General features: G+C 42.3%; 1 protein-coding gene across 1 annotated transcript in view; it reads left to right on the forward strand.

The window, feature by feature from the left end:
* Nucleotides 1–2,955: 2,955 nt before the first annotated feature.
* The window catches only part of gopc (golgi-associated PDZ and coiled-coil motif containing), a 29,783-nt gene continuing 15,121 nt past the window's right edge, over nt 2,956–17,617 (forward strand). The window contains exons 1-4 of the mRNA XM_080744541.1: nt 2,956–3,506; nt 10,622–10,792; nt 11,576–11,599; nt 13,715–13,890. Coding sequence (XP_080600667.1) covers nt 3,213–3,506; nt 10,622–10,792; nt 11,576–11,599; nt 13,715–13,890 — 665 coding nt within the window. The 5' untranslated portion in view covers nt 2,956–3,212. The remainder of the gene's footprint in view (nt 3,507–10,621; nt 10,793–11,575; nt 11,600–13,714; nt 13,891–17,617) is intronic.

Here is a 17,617-nt window from a genome sequence, read left to right on the forward strand (position 1 = left end):
CACTTCTTTGGGCACACACTGCTGCTGCTGACCCACGGATGTGAATTAAACAGGATACTCAGGAGTAGGACTAAAGCAGCCCCTAACATGACTACCTAATATTGTAGCAGCACTGCAAACTGCAACCCCCAAATGAAACGAAAAAATGTCTTACGTCCTCCTCTTGCTCTGTATCTTCCAAGACGGAAGAAGAGGTGCTCTGCTTTTGGGAGGCAAAGGAGTATAAATAGAAGGCTCAGAATGACCCAGGGTGAGAGTAGAGGTCTCCTTGCTTCATTTGGAACAATGGCTGAGATGTTTGCCTTGGGGTTAAAAAAACAACATTTGACATGGACAGAGAATTAGCTGGCAGCACAACTTGCTCCACGGACGGACCGACCCTGTTTGTGGATGTGAGAAACACCCTGATACACAATTTACAACCCATTCAGTGAAACCAATGCAATTTCCTTGCATTCCTCTTTTTTCCTTGCAAAGTGCCGCACGTCTGACTTGAAATTCTTTGAGAAGCACAGCATGTGTGTGTGTGTGTTGACTGACAGGACAAGACTAACTTCAGACCTCAATGAAGTCCATTGATTATTATTGTAGTCCTGCTAATTTACCAGTCGCATTAGTATTGCTACAATAGTGTCTATTCAAAAGAGGTCCAATACTTCACACTGCAAATAATGCAAGAACATGAAACCATTTAGAGTTTTAGACCTAAGGCCGATCCTAAAAATGCGTCTCTAAAAATCTGAAGCCTGACCTAAGTTTTCAGAAAAACTTCAAATATTTATTAAAAGATTACAAAACAATTGTGTTTCTATATACTGTAACAACACAAAAAGTGGTTCCCTTAATTAATGGGTTAAGAATATAATAAAACATGGAATCATAGAAAAGTAGTAAAGATAATTAGATTTTAACAAAGGGAATTAAAAGACTGGTCAGTGTACTCCCATGAGACAAAAGAAGGGCTGACTGAGTGACCGGTGAGTGACAGGATAAGTACTGGAGTGACACTGACAGGAAACATTCAGACAAAAAAAAAAGAAAAGTGCACTCTTTGGAGTACAGATCCCCGCCAGGCCAGGTTGCCTACCCAGAGCTGTGTCACAGCCTTTTATAGCACCACGTCATGCTGATCTGAAACATGTGGGGTGGCAGATCTTCCTTTGGTCTACTGCAGGGGTCTTCAACAGGGGGTCCGGGACCCCTAGGGGGTCCTCAGAGTTACTAGAGGGGGTCCTCCAAATCTTCCAATCCTTTTTATATTAACAACTTGAACCCTAGTGCCCATATTCTGAGAACTGTAGCCAAAAATAGCAGATCAAGAGGTTTGGTGTAGAGGAGGAAAAAGAGCAGACAAAGTACAGAGTAAAAGGTCAAGTTTATTAAGTATTGATGGTTCAAGTGGTTCAATATCTGAAAACAAATTGACATGAATCCAAAATACACTGATACTTTGCTGTCAAACAATGACACTATATGGAATCTATGAAAGGTTGTGGGGGTCCCTGCTTCATCTCTCTCTCAACTAAGGGGTCATTGGCCTGAAAACGTTGAAGACCCCTGGTCTACTGGATTTGTGTGTGTAAGGTTTTCGCAGCAATCAGGCGTATTCATGATTTGTGGCATGTTGTGCCTCTCCCGGAGTCCCGGAAGCCAATCTTAGCCAACGGAATGGAATATGAACCATCAGATCTTGATCACATTTACTCCAGAGATAATGTCACATTGTCTCTAGTCGTCTCCGCCCGGCCGAAAGGCATGGCCGAAACTGTTCTGCAGGAGTGCTTGGTTTTGAATCAAATCATGAACACTGCATGTGATTTCCGTGACATTTTGCATGCACATTCCCACTAGGCAGAGGAAGAAATTAAAATGTTGAAATCAGCCTCATGGTAGTACTAGTGCTATAACAAGCGGATTCGTAGTTTTACCTATAACTCCACCGATCAGTGTAAAACTTTGTAAGATCGGATCAACATCTGAAGTTTGCAGGATGAGTGTCCCGTTTTGAAAGGGAAAAAAATCCCAAATCATGAACGCAGCTTGGGATTTCCGTTTTTTTTGCACACACATTGCCACACATTTGTGGGCCACACATAGCCCACAATAACCTGACCTGGTGGAGACCTGTTGGATACTTGGACCAGTAGTGTGCGCCTCCGAGGAGCACTTTTTCTAGTTTTCTAGATTTGCATGGGGTTTTGTCTAGTGCAGTGGTTCTCAAACTTGGGGTCGTAACCTCAAGTGGGGTCCCCAAATTATTTTGTGGCTGTGGGGTCCCCAGATGATTAGCTTAATGTCATTTTTTTCCTCACTCAATGGTAAACAAACCAACACACAGTGTAAGTGTGTATACATGGGTATCTGCACATTTATAAAGTGACAATTTAAGGACTTTCAAGACTTTTTAATACCAAACTGGCCAAACTGTCAAATATTAAGTAAGCAAGAGGCGAACATTGTGAACGTTGACTTGCGAGGCGTTGTGAGGCCATGTAGATCTGCTATTTTCACAATATTTATCTGTGAAGCCGAGTCACATTAAATCAGGGGTGGGGGGTCCCCAGTTCAAATATGTTTATTTTGGGGGTCACGGCCTAAAAAGGTTTGAGAACCCCTGTAGCCTAGTAGAAAAGAACGTGCATTTGCAAACATTGGACTCATGATGGCGCTATAGGACTATATCTAGGCTGATTTGAATAATAATGTGGGTGTGAAGGTTCTTCATTGGCCCACTGGGACTGGGAGTGTTTGTGCAAAGTGACAGACAGACAGGCTCACGCGGGAGAGACGCCCCTTTTTGGTCGTTCCCGGCCTGGCGAGGATAAAAACAAAAACAGCTGCTGCTCAAATCTCAGCACTCACTGATCCATTGGCTCTGGCATCGATTGCTTTTTTCCCTCTGTGTGGCAGGCATTTGTAGTAGATGGAAGAAGCACTGATCAGCATCACATCCGTTTCGTATCCGATTTCGGATTTCCTGGTGTGGATTTTATTAATAGTGCTTCTGTAAAAGGGAACCAAAGAAGATACACATTTATCCGAGCAGACCTCCTCTTAAACCGCTCCTAGAATCAAATAATCAAGAGTTTGTCAGTTGTAGAACTGGATTTCGAGCCATTCTGTGTTGTAGTAGAAAGAGAAAACATTTCAGTTTAGCCCAGGAAGCTAACTAGGCTAACTAGGCTAACTCACTCCCACTCCCCTGCCTGGAAATGTCCGCCTCGGCCGGTGGCTGCGGCGGCTCCCCGTCGGCGGCGGCCCCGCAGACCAGCACGTCCCTGGGGGGCCCCAGCCCCGGGGGGATGTCCATGTTCCGCTGGCTGGAGGTGCTGGAGAAGGAGTTCGACAAGGCCTTCGTGGACGTGGACCTGCTGCTGGGGGAGATCGACCCGGACCAGGCCGACATCACGTACGAGGGCCGGCAGAAGATGACCAGCCTGAGCTCCTGCTTCGCTCAGCTCTGTCACAAGGCGCAGACCATCTTCCAGCTCAACCACAAACTAGAGGTGAGGTCTGGTCTACTATAACTACTGTTTGCATTGTTAAATACTATAATATTATATTATATTTGTACACTGACTGACTACACTCAGAGTTACAAATGGATACATTGACAGAGATGGTTTTCATGTGTGGGTTCTTCTGTTGTGTGTTTTATTATTTTATATATAAATATTGGACTATATCTATGACAGCTTGAGTGATAGTTTGTTTCAATATTAACCCACCCTCGCTTTCCCAGCCAAATGCCAATTAATGACAAGTCCTCATCCTTGGATCAAGTCAGACTATTCGTCACTGTCTGGCCAAAACCTCTTAACTCCATTTTTGAGGTCTTTGATTTTTTTTTTTGGGCATGAATCAGGGCTATTGAACACCCTTTACATCTGAGTGTTGGTTAAAATAATATTGAACCAATGGAAAGTAGTAAAAACCCATCAGTCAAAACCTCCTAACTAGACTTGAGCTCAATTTCCTGAAAATGAACATTTTGGAGTTAGGAGGTTTCGGCCCGACAGCAGAGATATGTATTTTATAGAGCCTCAAGGATAAGATAATGACATTAATTGGGATGTCTTTCTGTGAATCACAGAAAGACATCCCAATCAATCAACTTAACTTTCTCACATCACAGAATGTGATGCGAGAAAGTAAAGTTTAGATGGTTTAATTATCGGACACACACACACACACACACACACACACACACACACACACACACACACACACACACACACACACACACACACACACACACACACACCAATGTGTTCCCCTCAGTATGGACTCCATAGCCAGGACTCATAAAGCTGATTACTGCCTACAAAGTATAGTTTAAAAACGATTGGCTCTGTAAAGAAAGAGGGAGAAGAGCATAATATAATATAGTCAGTGTCTCTAAAGACATCTCCTGAGTATTACTTTTGAATCAATATTGCATTCTGTGATTTCTGTCCCCATCACAAACAGAGGAGCACAGTGGAGGGAAAGCTTGGCAGCCACTGCAGTAATAATTGTGACTGGCCTTGATTTAACCCCAACAACATTGACAATTCAACATCTAATACAAGTTCCCTCATTAAAGGACAACTCCTCCCTAAATCACTTCTAGGCTCATTTTCCTACTTATATTGATCCCAAATTACTGTCCTTGGGGTCTATTAGGCAGAAATGCCCCTGTTGTCCAGTTTCCCCAGCAGAACGCAGCAGCTGTCATAGCATAGAGTTGAGCCTGTAAGCCTATCGCTATGACACTAATTGATGTGGTCAAAAGTGTTTTATTTTTTCATGAATGTGTTACTAGTTGTCATTACAAACACATCCATGCCTTGGTTGTCCAACACAAGCCACCAGGCCCACCACAATCTCATAAATAATGTTTTGGGGTTAGCATTCATCACAAGTGCCAATCAAAGTGACTGTACTGGCCAATCACAGGGCATCTTTCCGGGACTTGGCAAAACACATAAAAGCCTAACATCTTTTTAATTAACAGAGTGCGATGGCTTGTGTGGGACAACAATGACATGAATGTGTTTGTAATGACAACACTTTTGACCACAACAAAATAGTGTAAAAGCAGTAGGCTTATAGACTCCATTCTATGCTATGAGAGACTTTGTACCCTGACAAACTTGCATGTGTGTGGTCTTAACTAGTCATTACTTTCTGTTTGAATAGGGATTTGCTCCTTGTTTGTTTAATGTGTGCATCCAGGCAGGAAGCCAGGTTTTGTCTTTAATTGGAATACCAGTGTGCTGACCTGTGTGGTTTGATGGTTGTGCATTAGACCTGTATTTACACATTGGTCTGTGAAGAAGTCCGCTTTTTCGTCTACGATTGCATTTCATGCAAATATTTTCATTTGTTCAATAACATGACAGTTTAATATACCAGTAATACCACCTACAGTATGCTATAGGATTGCTGATTATACTTGGCATCACTAAGTATATTTATTTGCTGAGTTTTGATCTATTGAAAGGTCGGTGTTTACCATGAGAAATGTCACTGCTTGTCTCCGTGCGTGTACACATTTTATCACAGGTGATATCACAGGTGACATCACCTATGTAAAAGTCCATATATGGGTATTCCTCAGAATCCCTTTTATGCCCAATTATGAAGATCACTGGCCAAATGGCCAAGACATGGCCCATATCTGTGTGGCTGGTTCAGATACGGATCTCCATGTATGGGCATAAATATATATTTTATGTTTTGATGTCACTCTTAACAGAATCCCTTTATGCCCATATATGGAGATCCCTGATGTCATCAATATTAAGTCCATATCTAACAGGACTTCATATGACATGGGAATGCCCATATATGGAGGAAGACAGCCCATATCTGTGCGGCTGGTTCCGACAGGGATCTCCATGTATAAGCATTGGGCATAAATGGGATGTACTATATACAGTACATGGATCTCCATATATGGGTAACTGCTGGTCCGTTATACATCATTGGCCAGATGGCCAAGAATTGGCGTGAGGCGTCTTACTAGTATTTTAATTTTATACTGATATTTGGTACAGTTGAATGTCTGGCTTTTGTTTTTATGGGACTTTTATTAAGCTGTGGATGATCAAATTCTTCTTAAGGCTTCCATGCCTGACTTAAGGTTGTAAAATTCGGCCATCATAATTTAAAATGAAAAGTGCCATGTACTGTAGTGTCCGGGGGCTCAGGGGATGTTGAGTGGCCGCTTGGGAATCACTTCTATTCCCGGCTCCCACTGGCTGCTTGTCAAAATGTCCTTGAGCAAGAACGACACTTACCCTGGCCTAAATGACACTGATGAGCAGGATGTATGCTGTGCATGTTTGCCTCCACCGTGTGTGTGTGTGTGTGTGTGTGTGTGTGTGTGTGTGTGTGTGTGTGTGTGTGTGTGTGTGTGTGTGTGTGTGTGTGTGTGTGTGTGTGTGTGTGTGTGTGTGTGTGTGTGTGTGTGTGTGTGTGTGTGAAATTGTGAATGGATGATTGTAATGCACATTATAAAGTGCAGGGCTTCATAGTTTAACTTTTTGAGGCACTTATCCTCTGGACAAGTACTGTATTTCCCGTTCACTTGTCCAGGCGCAAAAGTCACTTTTCTCATTTCACGGTCATTTCTTTTTCTGATTTATTTATTTGACAAATAAATAAGGCCCCCTCCACTCCACAGTCCATGCTGCTAGGAGCGTCACAGAAAAAGTGAAACCAAGAGCCACTTGTCCAACGGACAAGTACCTTTTTAATGAACTTGTCCATAAAGATGTATTAGTTGTCCCGGACAACAGGACAAGTCCTGAAGTGCTTTGGATGAAGGCATATATATGTCACGGTTTGTTAGAGAAACAGGACGGTCGAGAAACGGAGCACTCGTGGTGCCGCACGGGGCGGAACAAGCGGTCGCCCACAACAACGTCCTCCAGGCGGAGCCGCTCGATTGTCCACGACATTGCAAGCGGCGCGAAGGCCAGCGGACCTTGGTCCTGCTCTTCGCCACCGAGCGCCGCAGGCGCGAGTGGCCGCGAAGAGCTGGCCAGGGCCGCGCCCGTGGTGAATGCAATCGTTATATTTATGCCCAGGCCGTAAGGCCTGGGCAAGCCCACGATAAACGCTCATAGTAAGCTAATGGCTAAGCTAATGGCTAAACACCGCCCAGCTAGGCTAGTAAATAAAGAAAGAGAGTCGCAAACGAGTGACTTCAGCGCCTGCACTAGTGAATGGCTGTCTATGGGCTGTCGTCGCCATCTGGTGGTGATTAGTGTGTGGTGAACGACAAAACAAGCGCTCTTACTCTTACCGTCCTGAGTTACCCAAACATACTGTAACATATATATATATACAGTAAATGCACTATTTACCATTTATGTAGCACAGAATAGCTCAGGGTTCCCACGGTCATTAGGGATGTGAAAATCGACTCGAAAAATCGACTCATGCTCACCGCGACTCAAAAAGTATGAGTCGAAAAAAAAAAAAAAAAATCCTAAAGTTTTTCCTCCAAAAATGTTTTAATCGCTTGTTCGTTATAAGCGTCAATGTTTTCCAAATGTGAGAGGACCTGTGTGTGTGTGTGTGTGTGTGTGTGTGTGTGTGTGTGTGTGTGTGTGTGTGTGTGTGTGTGTGTGTGTGTGTGTGTGTGTGTGTGTGTGTGTGTGTGTGTGTGTGTGTGTGTGTGTGTGTGTGTGTGTGTGTGTGTGTGTGTGTGTGTGTCGGGGACGAGTGAATGTCTGTGTTGCATGCATGGAGTGGGGGCTGCGAGCTGCATACATACGCTCTTGGAGGGAGAGCGAGCCAGCGAGGCAGACCAAAATAAAGCTCCACATTTGATACACTAGCCTGAGGTGCCATGCCAGCCTGAGCGCTCCCACAACGGAACGGTTCCATGGACTTTGTCACTCCGCTTCTAGTCTCTAGAGAACAGACTCCATGCTAACGCAAGGAAGAACAATTGTTTATTATAATTATTATTAGGGCTTTGATGCAAGTTCTGGTGGGTGCAGCTGCATACGTTGTGTTGCTTAAAGTAATGCGCCGTTGTGGTCTCCTCTCAGCTGCAGCTTAGCGGGGGAAAAAAAGTGAAAAAAGTCTAGCGACGCGTCGATTCGCAAATAATGCGTCGATTAACATCCCTAACGGTCATGAAATTCCTGGAAATATTTTGAAATTTGAAAAATATTTTTCCAGTACTGGAAATGTTTTGGAGTTGATCAAGGGTCCTGGAATTAGGGTTGTTCGATATGGCCAAAAAATAAAATCTCGATTATTTTCTCTGAAATCCCGATTTTCGATTTCGATTTTTTGTTAAAAGAATAATACATTGTTTCAACTATTTTGTTTTCATTTAAAAAATGCAAGGAAATGATTTTTTTTTTTCATTATTGTTTCATTTTTTGATTTTTTTTATATAGCCAAATAGCAAAATGCAATAAAACAATAAGGGTATTAATAATAATAACTTTAGTTGTGCAACAATCACATACAACTTAGCGTCCTTAGTGTTTCATTATCAATAGTGAGTGACAAAACAGCCAAAACAAGCCAGCTCTTGGAGGCTGGTGAGGCATTTTGGTAGGCATTTCGCCTACCAAAATGTAATTCCTGGCTACGCCCCTGCCCTGCACCACTCATGCACGGAGATGTTGACTGATTGTAAACGGAGGCGAAGCGCTTCGCTTCCCGACGCAAAATTAACACAGTGACAGGGACAGTAGGACTAGGAGTAGACTACAGTCAGTAGGTGGGTAACACAGAATTAATAAGCTTCTTTCAAACTACAACAAGTAAGTAAGTTTACCAGCTCAGCAGCGTTTTGTTCTGTTTGCTGCTTGAACCATCGCGAGTGAGCGCATTGCCGGTGGTGAACTCTGCTCAGTCTGACGTGCGCTAAACGCGCATCAAAGAAATTACACATCAGATAGAAAGTAGTATTAATTTGGTGTCGGACCTTGTCGTCCTGCTTTAGGAGGACGGGGCTGTGTACTTTTTGCGCGTGCAAGGCTCCAATGAGTAAGAATTTCCCTAATTAAAGTGAAAATCGATTTTACGATTTCCATTTTTTTAAATCTTCCAAAGGAAAAAAAACGGGTTACGATTAAAAATCGATTAATCGAACAACCCTACCTGGAATGTCCTGGAAAACATAGCTATGCATTGTCTTTGGTTATTGATTTTGTTAATACTGAAATGACAAATTAAACATTGGCCAAATTGTCAAATATTAGAGGCAGAAATTGTGAAAATAGCCGATCTACATGCTCACAACGCCTCGCAACGCGAGGCGCTGTGAGCATGTAGATCTGCTATTTTCACGTGTTATACAAAATTCCTCGACTCTTAGTGCTCGTCAGGGTGCCGGGGTCCCCAGTTAAAATATGATTATTTCGGGGGTCACGGCCTGAAAAGGTTGAGAACCACTGGCATACACTACCTGTCTTTGGGCATTGCTCATAGGAGTAAGCGACCTGTTATTGAGCTGAATTATTGTTATATAGTCCTGGAAATTGGGTTAAATATTCTGGAAAAAGTTTTGGAAAAGTTTTGGAAATGAATTGGTAAAAAATGCGTGGGAACCCTGATACTGTCGCTGAGGTTACACGTATTACGGATGGACCATTCATTGCAGCAGTGAACGTGCTCTGGGTGTCAGGTAGCCTACCTGAGGACTTGGTGTCAGATGTTTGTCTTGTATAATGTCACTGTTATGCTTAGCTGACCATCACTATTCAGTACATGTAAAAAGAGAATCTTTGACTATTCTTGAGAGGCTCGGAGAGCGGAGAATTTCGTCCCAGAGGCATTGCCAGCACGCGGTAACAATGTTTTACCTGACATAGGATCATTTAGTCAACAAACAAACCAAGCCTGTTTTTCAGGCTACACTACGCATTGTGAGATTTGCATGTCTGAACTTAAAGGAGTAGTTCACCACTTTTCAACCTGTCTTCATATAATAGGTCCTCACTAATGTTCATGATAAAATATCAAAAAAAAATTCTACTCGGTCCAAGTCTCCTAGGAGAGCTGTGGGAAGTTCAGAATCCATCGTCTTGTGACATCATCATTTTCCAAAAAAAAAAAATGTAATCAATATTTTTGAAAAAAATATTAAGATTTTTATTATCGCGAGAACAATGGCTTCCACTTTAAAATTGCAACTTTTCAGGAATAGAAAGCCTGCAGTTTCTATAAGCTGGATTGGCAATCGATGATGTCACAAGACGATGGGTTTGACCTGCCCACAGCCCTCCTCTGAAAAAAAAAAGGGAAAAAAAAGCTATTTTTGAGTGAGGACCAATTATATGAACATAGGTTGAAAAGTGGTGGAGTACCCCTTTAAGTCTCGCTTGCTTAGCTGTAATATTTAATTACAGAATTTAGCTTGAAATGAAGTGTTTACACTAAAGGCCTATATCTTAACGATTAAACCGGATTTTTTACAAGGCTCCCTCAATTGTATCACGATATATACGATATCTCTGAAAATGCATATCGTGGAGACATTGTATCGTCTCAACGATATTTATCACCATATCGCCCACCCCTACTTATCGTCCCATCCCTAAAACTAACAGGAGAACAACAACATAACAGCACAGTAACTGGTCTCCTCTCTGCTCCCATGCAGGCCCAGCTGGTGGACCTGCGGTCTGAGCTGACGGATGTGCAGGCGGAGCGGTCTGTGGTGGAGAGGGAGGTCCACGACCAGCTCCTCCAGCTCCACTCGCTGCAGCTGCAGCTCCACCACAAGCAGCAAGGCCTGACGGAGGAGGAGGAGGACGGAGTCACAGACAGACTGGTACGTACATCTCATCAATATTATTATGATTTATTTTCCCCGTAGAAAATGACTTGTTATTGTAAAACCAGTATACCAGTGGAAGGAGGGACTCTGCTCGGACCCAATGATTTGTTATTATTATTATATATTTTTTAGCTTGATAGTTTTTTGTATTGTCCCTGTCAAAAAAAACATATATTTAAACTAGGGCTGTCACAATTATTACATAATCATCTAATCGTGATTATTTGACATTATCGCAATTATTTTGTCATAATCGTCGAAATAGCAGATCTACTAGCTTGTAAATCGTCTATTTCCACTATCAAAGTAATTTTTTAAGAAGTAAGTTGTCAAATATGTCAGTAATTTCTTTGTATATTTGAAACTTCAAAGCCTAAAAGCCAAACAGAAATGTAATTATCAACGACAAATACACAATTAAATCGTTAATCGCCAATTATTTGAGTGACAATTAATCGTCATGTAAAATGTCATATCGTGACAGCCCTACACCCTCCCCTTGATGATGCGTTAGTCCAGACGAAAATGAATTCACTTTTCTGAGTCTAATTATTCCAAAAACTACAGATTTCAGACAAAACACTGAATGTTGAATGTTCATTTTTTGGGGGGTGTAATTGAGGTCAAGAAACATTTTTGAAAACGTTTTATAGATTTTTTTTTATGACGGTAAATAATATAGGATGTCATAACTAAATTATCCATAACTATTGATCAGATTGTGGATGGTTTTTGGATTCTTCTAACGTACGACTCTTTCTCTTCTCTCCCTCAAAGCCTGCACCAACAGTGGAGGACATGGTGAGTGTTGAGTGTTGGTGTCCCATCGCTTACTGTCTGTTAATGTCAAACGTGTGTGTGTGTGTGTGTGTGTGTGTGTGTGTGTGTGTGTGTGTGTGTGTGTGTGTGTGTGTGTGTGTGTGTGTGTGTGTGTGTGTGTGTGTGTGTGTGTGTGTGTGTGTGTGTGTGTGTGTGTGTGTGTAGGGCTGTCACAATTATTACATAATCGTCTAATCGTGATTATTTGACATTATCGCAATTATTTTGTCATAATCGTGAATGTTGAAAAATGTCAGAGATAGTGGAAATAGCCGATCTACAAGCTCACGACGCGACGCGTTGTGAGCTTGTAGATCGGCTATTTCCACTATCAAAGTTATTTTCAAGTAGTAAGTTGTCAAATATGTCAGTAATGTATTTGTATATTTAGGTTATGTGTCATATCTACCATATGCAACTTCAAAGCCTAAAAGCCAAACAGAAATGTAATTATCAACGACAAATACACAATTAAATCGTTAATCGCCAATTATTTGAGTGACAATTAATCGTCATGTAAAATATCATATCGTGACAGCCGTGTGTGTGTGTGTGTGTGTGTGTGTGTGTGTGTGTGTGTGTGTGTGTGTGTGTGTGTGTGTGTGTGTGTGTGTGTGTGTGTGTGTGTGTGTGTGTGTGTGTGTGTGTGTGTGTGTGTGTGTGTGTGTTTACATCCGTATTTACGAGGGATGGGACGATATGAAAATGTCATATCACAATAATCAAAATCCATTATCCTGGGGCGGAACATTTGCCAAAAAATAGCCGATCTACAAGCTCGGCTATTTTTTGGCAAAGACATCTGATATAGAGTGAAAAAAGACTGTATCAAGTACGTATATTATAAGTACCTTTTACCAATTATAGAGGGTTTAAGTGGTACCGGATATGCTGCATGGCAAATAAAGAGTGGAATAATCCCAGTGCCTGACGGAGGACGATATCACGATAAATCTCCACAATACGATTATCGCGTATATCGTATCGTCCCATTCCTAGTATTTCCGCATCATGTCTTTTGAGGATTGCCCAAAGTGCCAGCAGATATACTGTATACTTTGATAGCCTCACCCACTAGTTATTAGAGACTTCCCTTTTCATTTGCAGTCTGTAGCATCTACCTCCTCCATTTTAATGTTTTCTCCCTTGCATCCCCTCTGTCTGGTCCTTCGCTGTGACCCTGTCACAATGTCTCACGGTCATTGGGCAACATTTGAATCCTGACCCAAGGATTGAGAGACATTGTATCCAGGCAGGCCAGTGGAGCGTAGCGCTGAAGAGAACAGACAAGCTCTCCTCGTATCTCTGACACACTTTGTGCGTCTCTCTTTCTGTCGTTGTCTGTCTCTCTCATCATCATCTCATTCCTGCTCTTGCTGTCTCGCTCACTCGCTTTTAAGTGACATTTATACTTTACAATGTTGTACGAGGTCCTGGTCATTTGACAAAGACTGAATTAGCCTTTAGTATTTCTCAATTCTCTCACACGCGCACAATCTGGTTTGAAAACCACACTTGAGGTTTTAACCACTTTAAATCTGGTGTCCCTATTTGGGGATGCCATGCAAAATGTTTTGATTATTTTAGAAATAAATTAGTGAAAATACACTATTGATTGATTATTTTATTAGACAAAAATGGACAATTACAATTGAAATGTAGTACAGTACAAGTACAGTTAAACACCCTGCCTAAAAGGAACATCTCAAATAAGACCTTTTACGGTCTTTTTTACGTTGAATTGGTGCGCTGGTACAGGGGCTGCACCACGACTCAGCGTGTCACGTATGCCTTGATGTGTTACAAATGTTTGTACATGACTGCTGCGTCGTAAGACAAATTTCAGTGTGAACTGACAATAAAGTACTATATCATATCATATCATATCAAAGCCCTGAGTATTCATGGACAAGCTCAACGCCTCACAGTGTACTGTGATGCATTGTAAGCTTTTAGATCGAAGCGTTTTGCCATTTTCATGCGATACATCGTACAACAAAGTATGAAATGGGGCCATCACTGTAGCATTTCTGTCGAAAAGAATGCCGAAAAGATTAACCCAGTTGTGTGCGTGTGGTGTGTGTGTGTGTGTGTCAGGAACGGGAGCGGGAGGCCAGTAAGAAGGAGAAGGTTCGGGAGGTGAAACTGGAGGCGGAGGTGCGGCTCAATAAGAAGGAGAACGAGGCCCTCCGCAGGCACATCGCGGTACTGCAGGCCGAGGTGTACGGGGCCAGACTGGCTGCTAAATACCTGGACAAGGAGCTGGCTGGCAGGTAGCAGAGCTTCACACACCATTAACCTTTTCGATGCCAGCCCATTTCAGTGTTTTTTTTACGACCACAAGAAAATGCTGTCTACACATTAATCCGCTCTGTCCATTCTTTTCAGTACCCTGGGTGACGCTAAATTCCACCATTGTTAGACTCATACAACCATGCTAACAAAATGAGCAAATACCTACTTTCGCGTCAGGCGCTCCGCTCCACGCACGCGCTCCGTGCACTTCGCGCACTTCCTCTTTCATGTTCGGTCACATGATCTGCCGCTGGAGGCAAGCAAGTGTTTCGAATGAAACACCTGTTTTATCAAACCGGCAAAAATAATGTATTTTGAGTTGTTTTATTACACAAATAGCCTATTCTCGTCAAACCATTCTGTGCTGCATTTGAAGTATGGACAGAATGTTCAGGTAGAGGAAAATATAGGAAAGTCGTCTTGTTTTATTGGACACGTCAATGGCAGTACTTAAAGCTATACTGTGTAAGTTGCTCAACTAGTGGTCAATAGCTGTATAGCAAACCGCGGTCGCGTCCGCGTCTTTCGGCCGTTTCTCTCGCCGAGATCTATCTTTAGAGGGGTCCCTGGTTCCTGTGCGTTCAGGCATTCCGGAGAAACGGACTCCTTCACCCGAGTATATGCTGTTGTTATGTTGAGGCAAGCTACTTCCTGAGAAGTCAGCAAGATGCGCTGTGATTGGCCGGCAGTGTATAACCCTCGCTGTGATTGGCCGGTAGTGTATGATGACGTAATTTTGCCGCGAAATCCGGTCCCCGGCCAGAATCATAGAAAACATATTTACAGAAGGCTTTAGGGGCTGAAATTCACGGAGTGGGTGTTCTAAAATTTAGCGATTTAATAGTTAGATGAAATTTAAGATTTGTTTAATTAAAAAAGTTGCATAGCATAACTTTAAAGCTCTATTATGAAAATCTTGTCTGTGTGTGAATACATTTCTATTTTGTCCAGTCTGTATGGTAGAGTTAGCTCTCCCTGCTCTGCTATCGAGACATTTACATCCTCTGTCTAGGTTGGACACGATCTTTGACACGGTTCCCATTTCTGGTTTGAAAGCAGTACTATTTAGTAGAGGTGTAACGATACATTTTAACAGCGATTCGATACATATCACGATACATGGTTGACGATACGATACATGGACGATATTGGTTCATTTCATGGTGATACGATACGATTCGATTCAATGATTTAAAATCGATATAGTAGTAACTATTTAGCAAATAAATTAAATCTGTGTGAAAGGTGTGGATAGTGCAGGTTTTTAAGGGAAACATGTATTATTATGGATGTAAATAAGTAAACACAGTGATTATCTGCCAAATGCATGGACATTGTATATTGACAAACCTGCACCTTGACATCAACCCAGAAATTACATTATTAATCGATAGACCAGTGTAGCTATATGGAAAGGAAAAGTAATTAAACCCCTCCTTTTAATTTTTTCTTCTTAAAAATGCTAAATACAATGCCCAAGTAGGTAGTATCGATACAATCGATTCTTTGCACTGCCGATTCGATACGATACAAAATAAAACGATACGATTCGATTTTAGCTGTTTTCATTTCGATATACTTCGATTTTTTAAGTTAAAAATCAAACCTCGGTTCGAAGTGAAGTGGTGAATTTTTATTCTATGTGTTCTAAAGCTATGAAATCTGTGTTCTAGATCTATACATTCTGTGTTCTAGATCTATACTTTATATGTGCTTAAGTTCTATATTTTTATGAATTCTGAATGAATGAATGATTTTATCTGGAGGGCCAAATTGTCATGTGAAGCTTGACCAATCCTCAATCCTGGACGCATGATACACACAAAGCCACTCCTTGGAAGCGGCTTTCACCACTTCAAAAACGATATTTCGATACAGTTACTATATCGTTACACCCCTACTATTTAGGCATTTAGCAGACACTGACACTACTCATGTAGTCAACAAATGACAGGGTAAACGGTCAGGTAAACAGATTGCAACAGAGATATTTACAAGCGCTACAAGTACAAGGTAACCAGGTAAACAATAAACGTGGCCTCAGTCTAAAACCATTGATTCTCAAAGTGGATTCTAGGGACTCTATGGTTTCCTTTAGGGCAGTGATACTCAAACTCCGGCACGCGGGCCACTTCCGGCCCGCGGCGCAATTTTGGCGGGCCCACCAGCTTAATGTCCTCGATGTCACGCATCCAACAAGCTTTAAACCGGGCAGATTGGACCTTGCGTTCCAGAGATAATGGCCAAAACATCTACAAAGCGGCCATTGAAATCGCTGATTGTCTTTCTTTTTTTTACCATTGGCTCTGTCCGACTAATTAGCATACCCAAAACGTCATTGTAGGCATAATGCAAATCAAATGAAAGAGAGATGTACTGTAGCTCTACTTAACAACTGCATCATTAGCCATTTGGTAGCTAAACAGTCTGGGTAATCTAAATGAATATAAATGGAATTCTAAGCCATAGAATAATGCACATTGCACTTGTCTTATGTGGAAATAAAGCAAATAAAAGAGAGAAGTTATCAAGTAATGTCATTTTATCAACTGGCCCCGGGCCCCTTGACATTTTTGGAACCAAATGAACGGGTTCATTTGGTTCCATTTGTACACTGTCAGAGTTAAGTGGAGACCTTGAAATGTGAAAGTGTGAGAAAACAATGTGCCTTCTGTCATGAATTCACACAGACACCATGAGCTCTGTTTGGCATCTGCCATTTAGTGGGTCAATCAACAAAACAGGTACAGCTGGTCAGGCTTATATAGTGCTACCTAGGCAACGGCAAAGGTGTATTCACTGACACTAATTGCATGCATTCACTACATCTCCCTCCTTTTGGAGTAACTTTCTTTTCCTGAAAATAAAGTGGCTCTACTCAAAACATTAAACATAGGTTAACCATAATCACACAATATGCTGTTAAATGTCAAGCAGTAACAAACAAGCATTTTTTTTTCTCTTTTCCTTAACCAAACCAAAATATCACAATAAACATTATGCATGTGTTTTTTTTCTCTCAATTAAATCAACTTGCAACAGTTCAACTTATCATTGAGTCTTCACAGTCTATTTGTATCTGTCCGGTTTCACTATGGTACGTCCATAGCGGGTTGTCACCCTGGGTGACCTTGTTGCGGCAGGTGATGCAGGTGTATCTGGCACCCGCGCCGCTGGGCTTGGTGGTGGTTCCAACTCAGGAGTGGCTTGAGCTGGGCGCTCAGTTTCAGCATCATGCTCTTTTTGGGTTTGGAGAGAGACAGGTGCCTCCACAGGTGTTGCTTGAAGGTGTCTCCTGTTCCTCCGGAATTCTCCCTGGTCTGTTGCTATGATGTATGATCTGGGCTGTCCTGCCTCTTGCATCACAGTTCCTTTAGTTTTCCAACTTTTCTCTTTATCCGTCCTCACCAGCACGGGGTCACCGGTGTGCAGTGGTGGTAAGGCTCTGGTTCCATGGCGACGGTTATAGAAGAATCTGTAGGCGTCCTTTGCTTGGGCGTCCCGTTGAGCCACAGCTTCCAGGTCAGGCCACTGTGGGTCAAGATTCTTCTCCAGCGTCGGGAGTGTCGTTCGGAGTTGGCGTCCCATCAGTAACTGTGAGGGGCTACAGCCTGTGGCTGCTATAGGAGTCGCTCTGTAGGTCAGCAGTGCAAGGAACGGATCATCCTGTTTCAGGATTTTCTTTGCCTCTTGGACCGCTCTTTC

Source organism: Nannobrachium achirus, assembly GCF_963921795.1.
Source record: "Nannobrachium achirus genome assembly, chromosome: 16".
NCBI lineage: Eukaryota > Metazoa > Chordata > Actinopteri > Myctophiformes > Myctophidae > Nannobrachium > Nannobrachium achirus.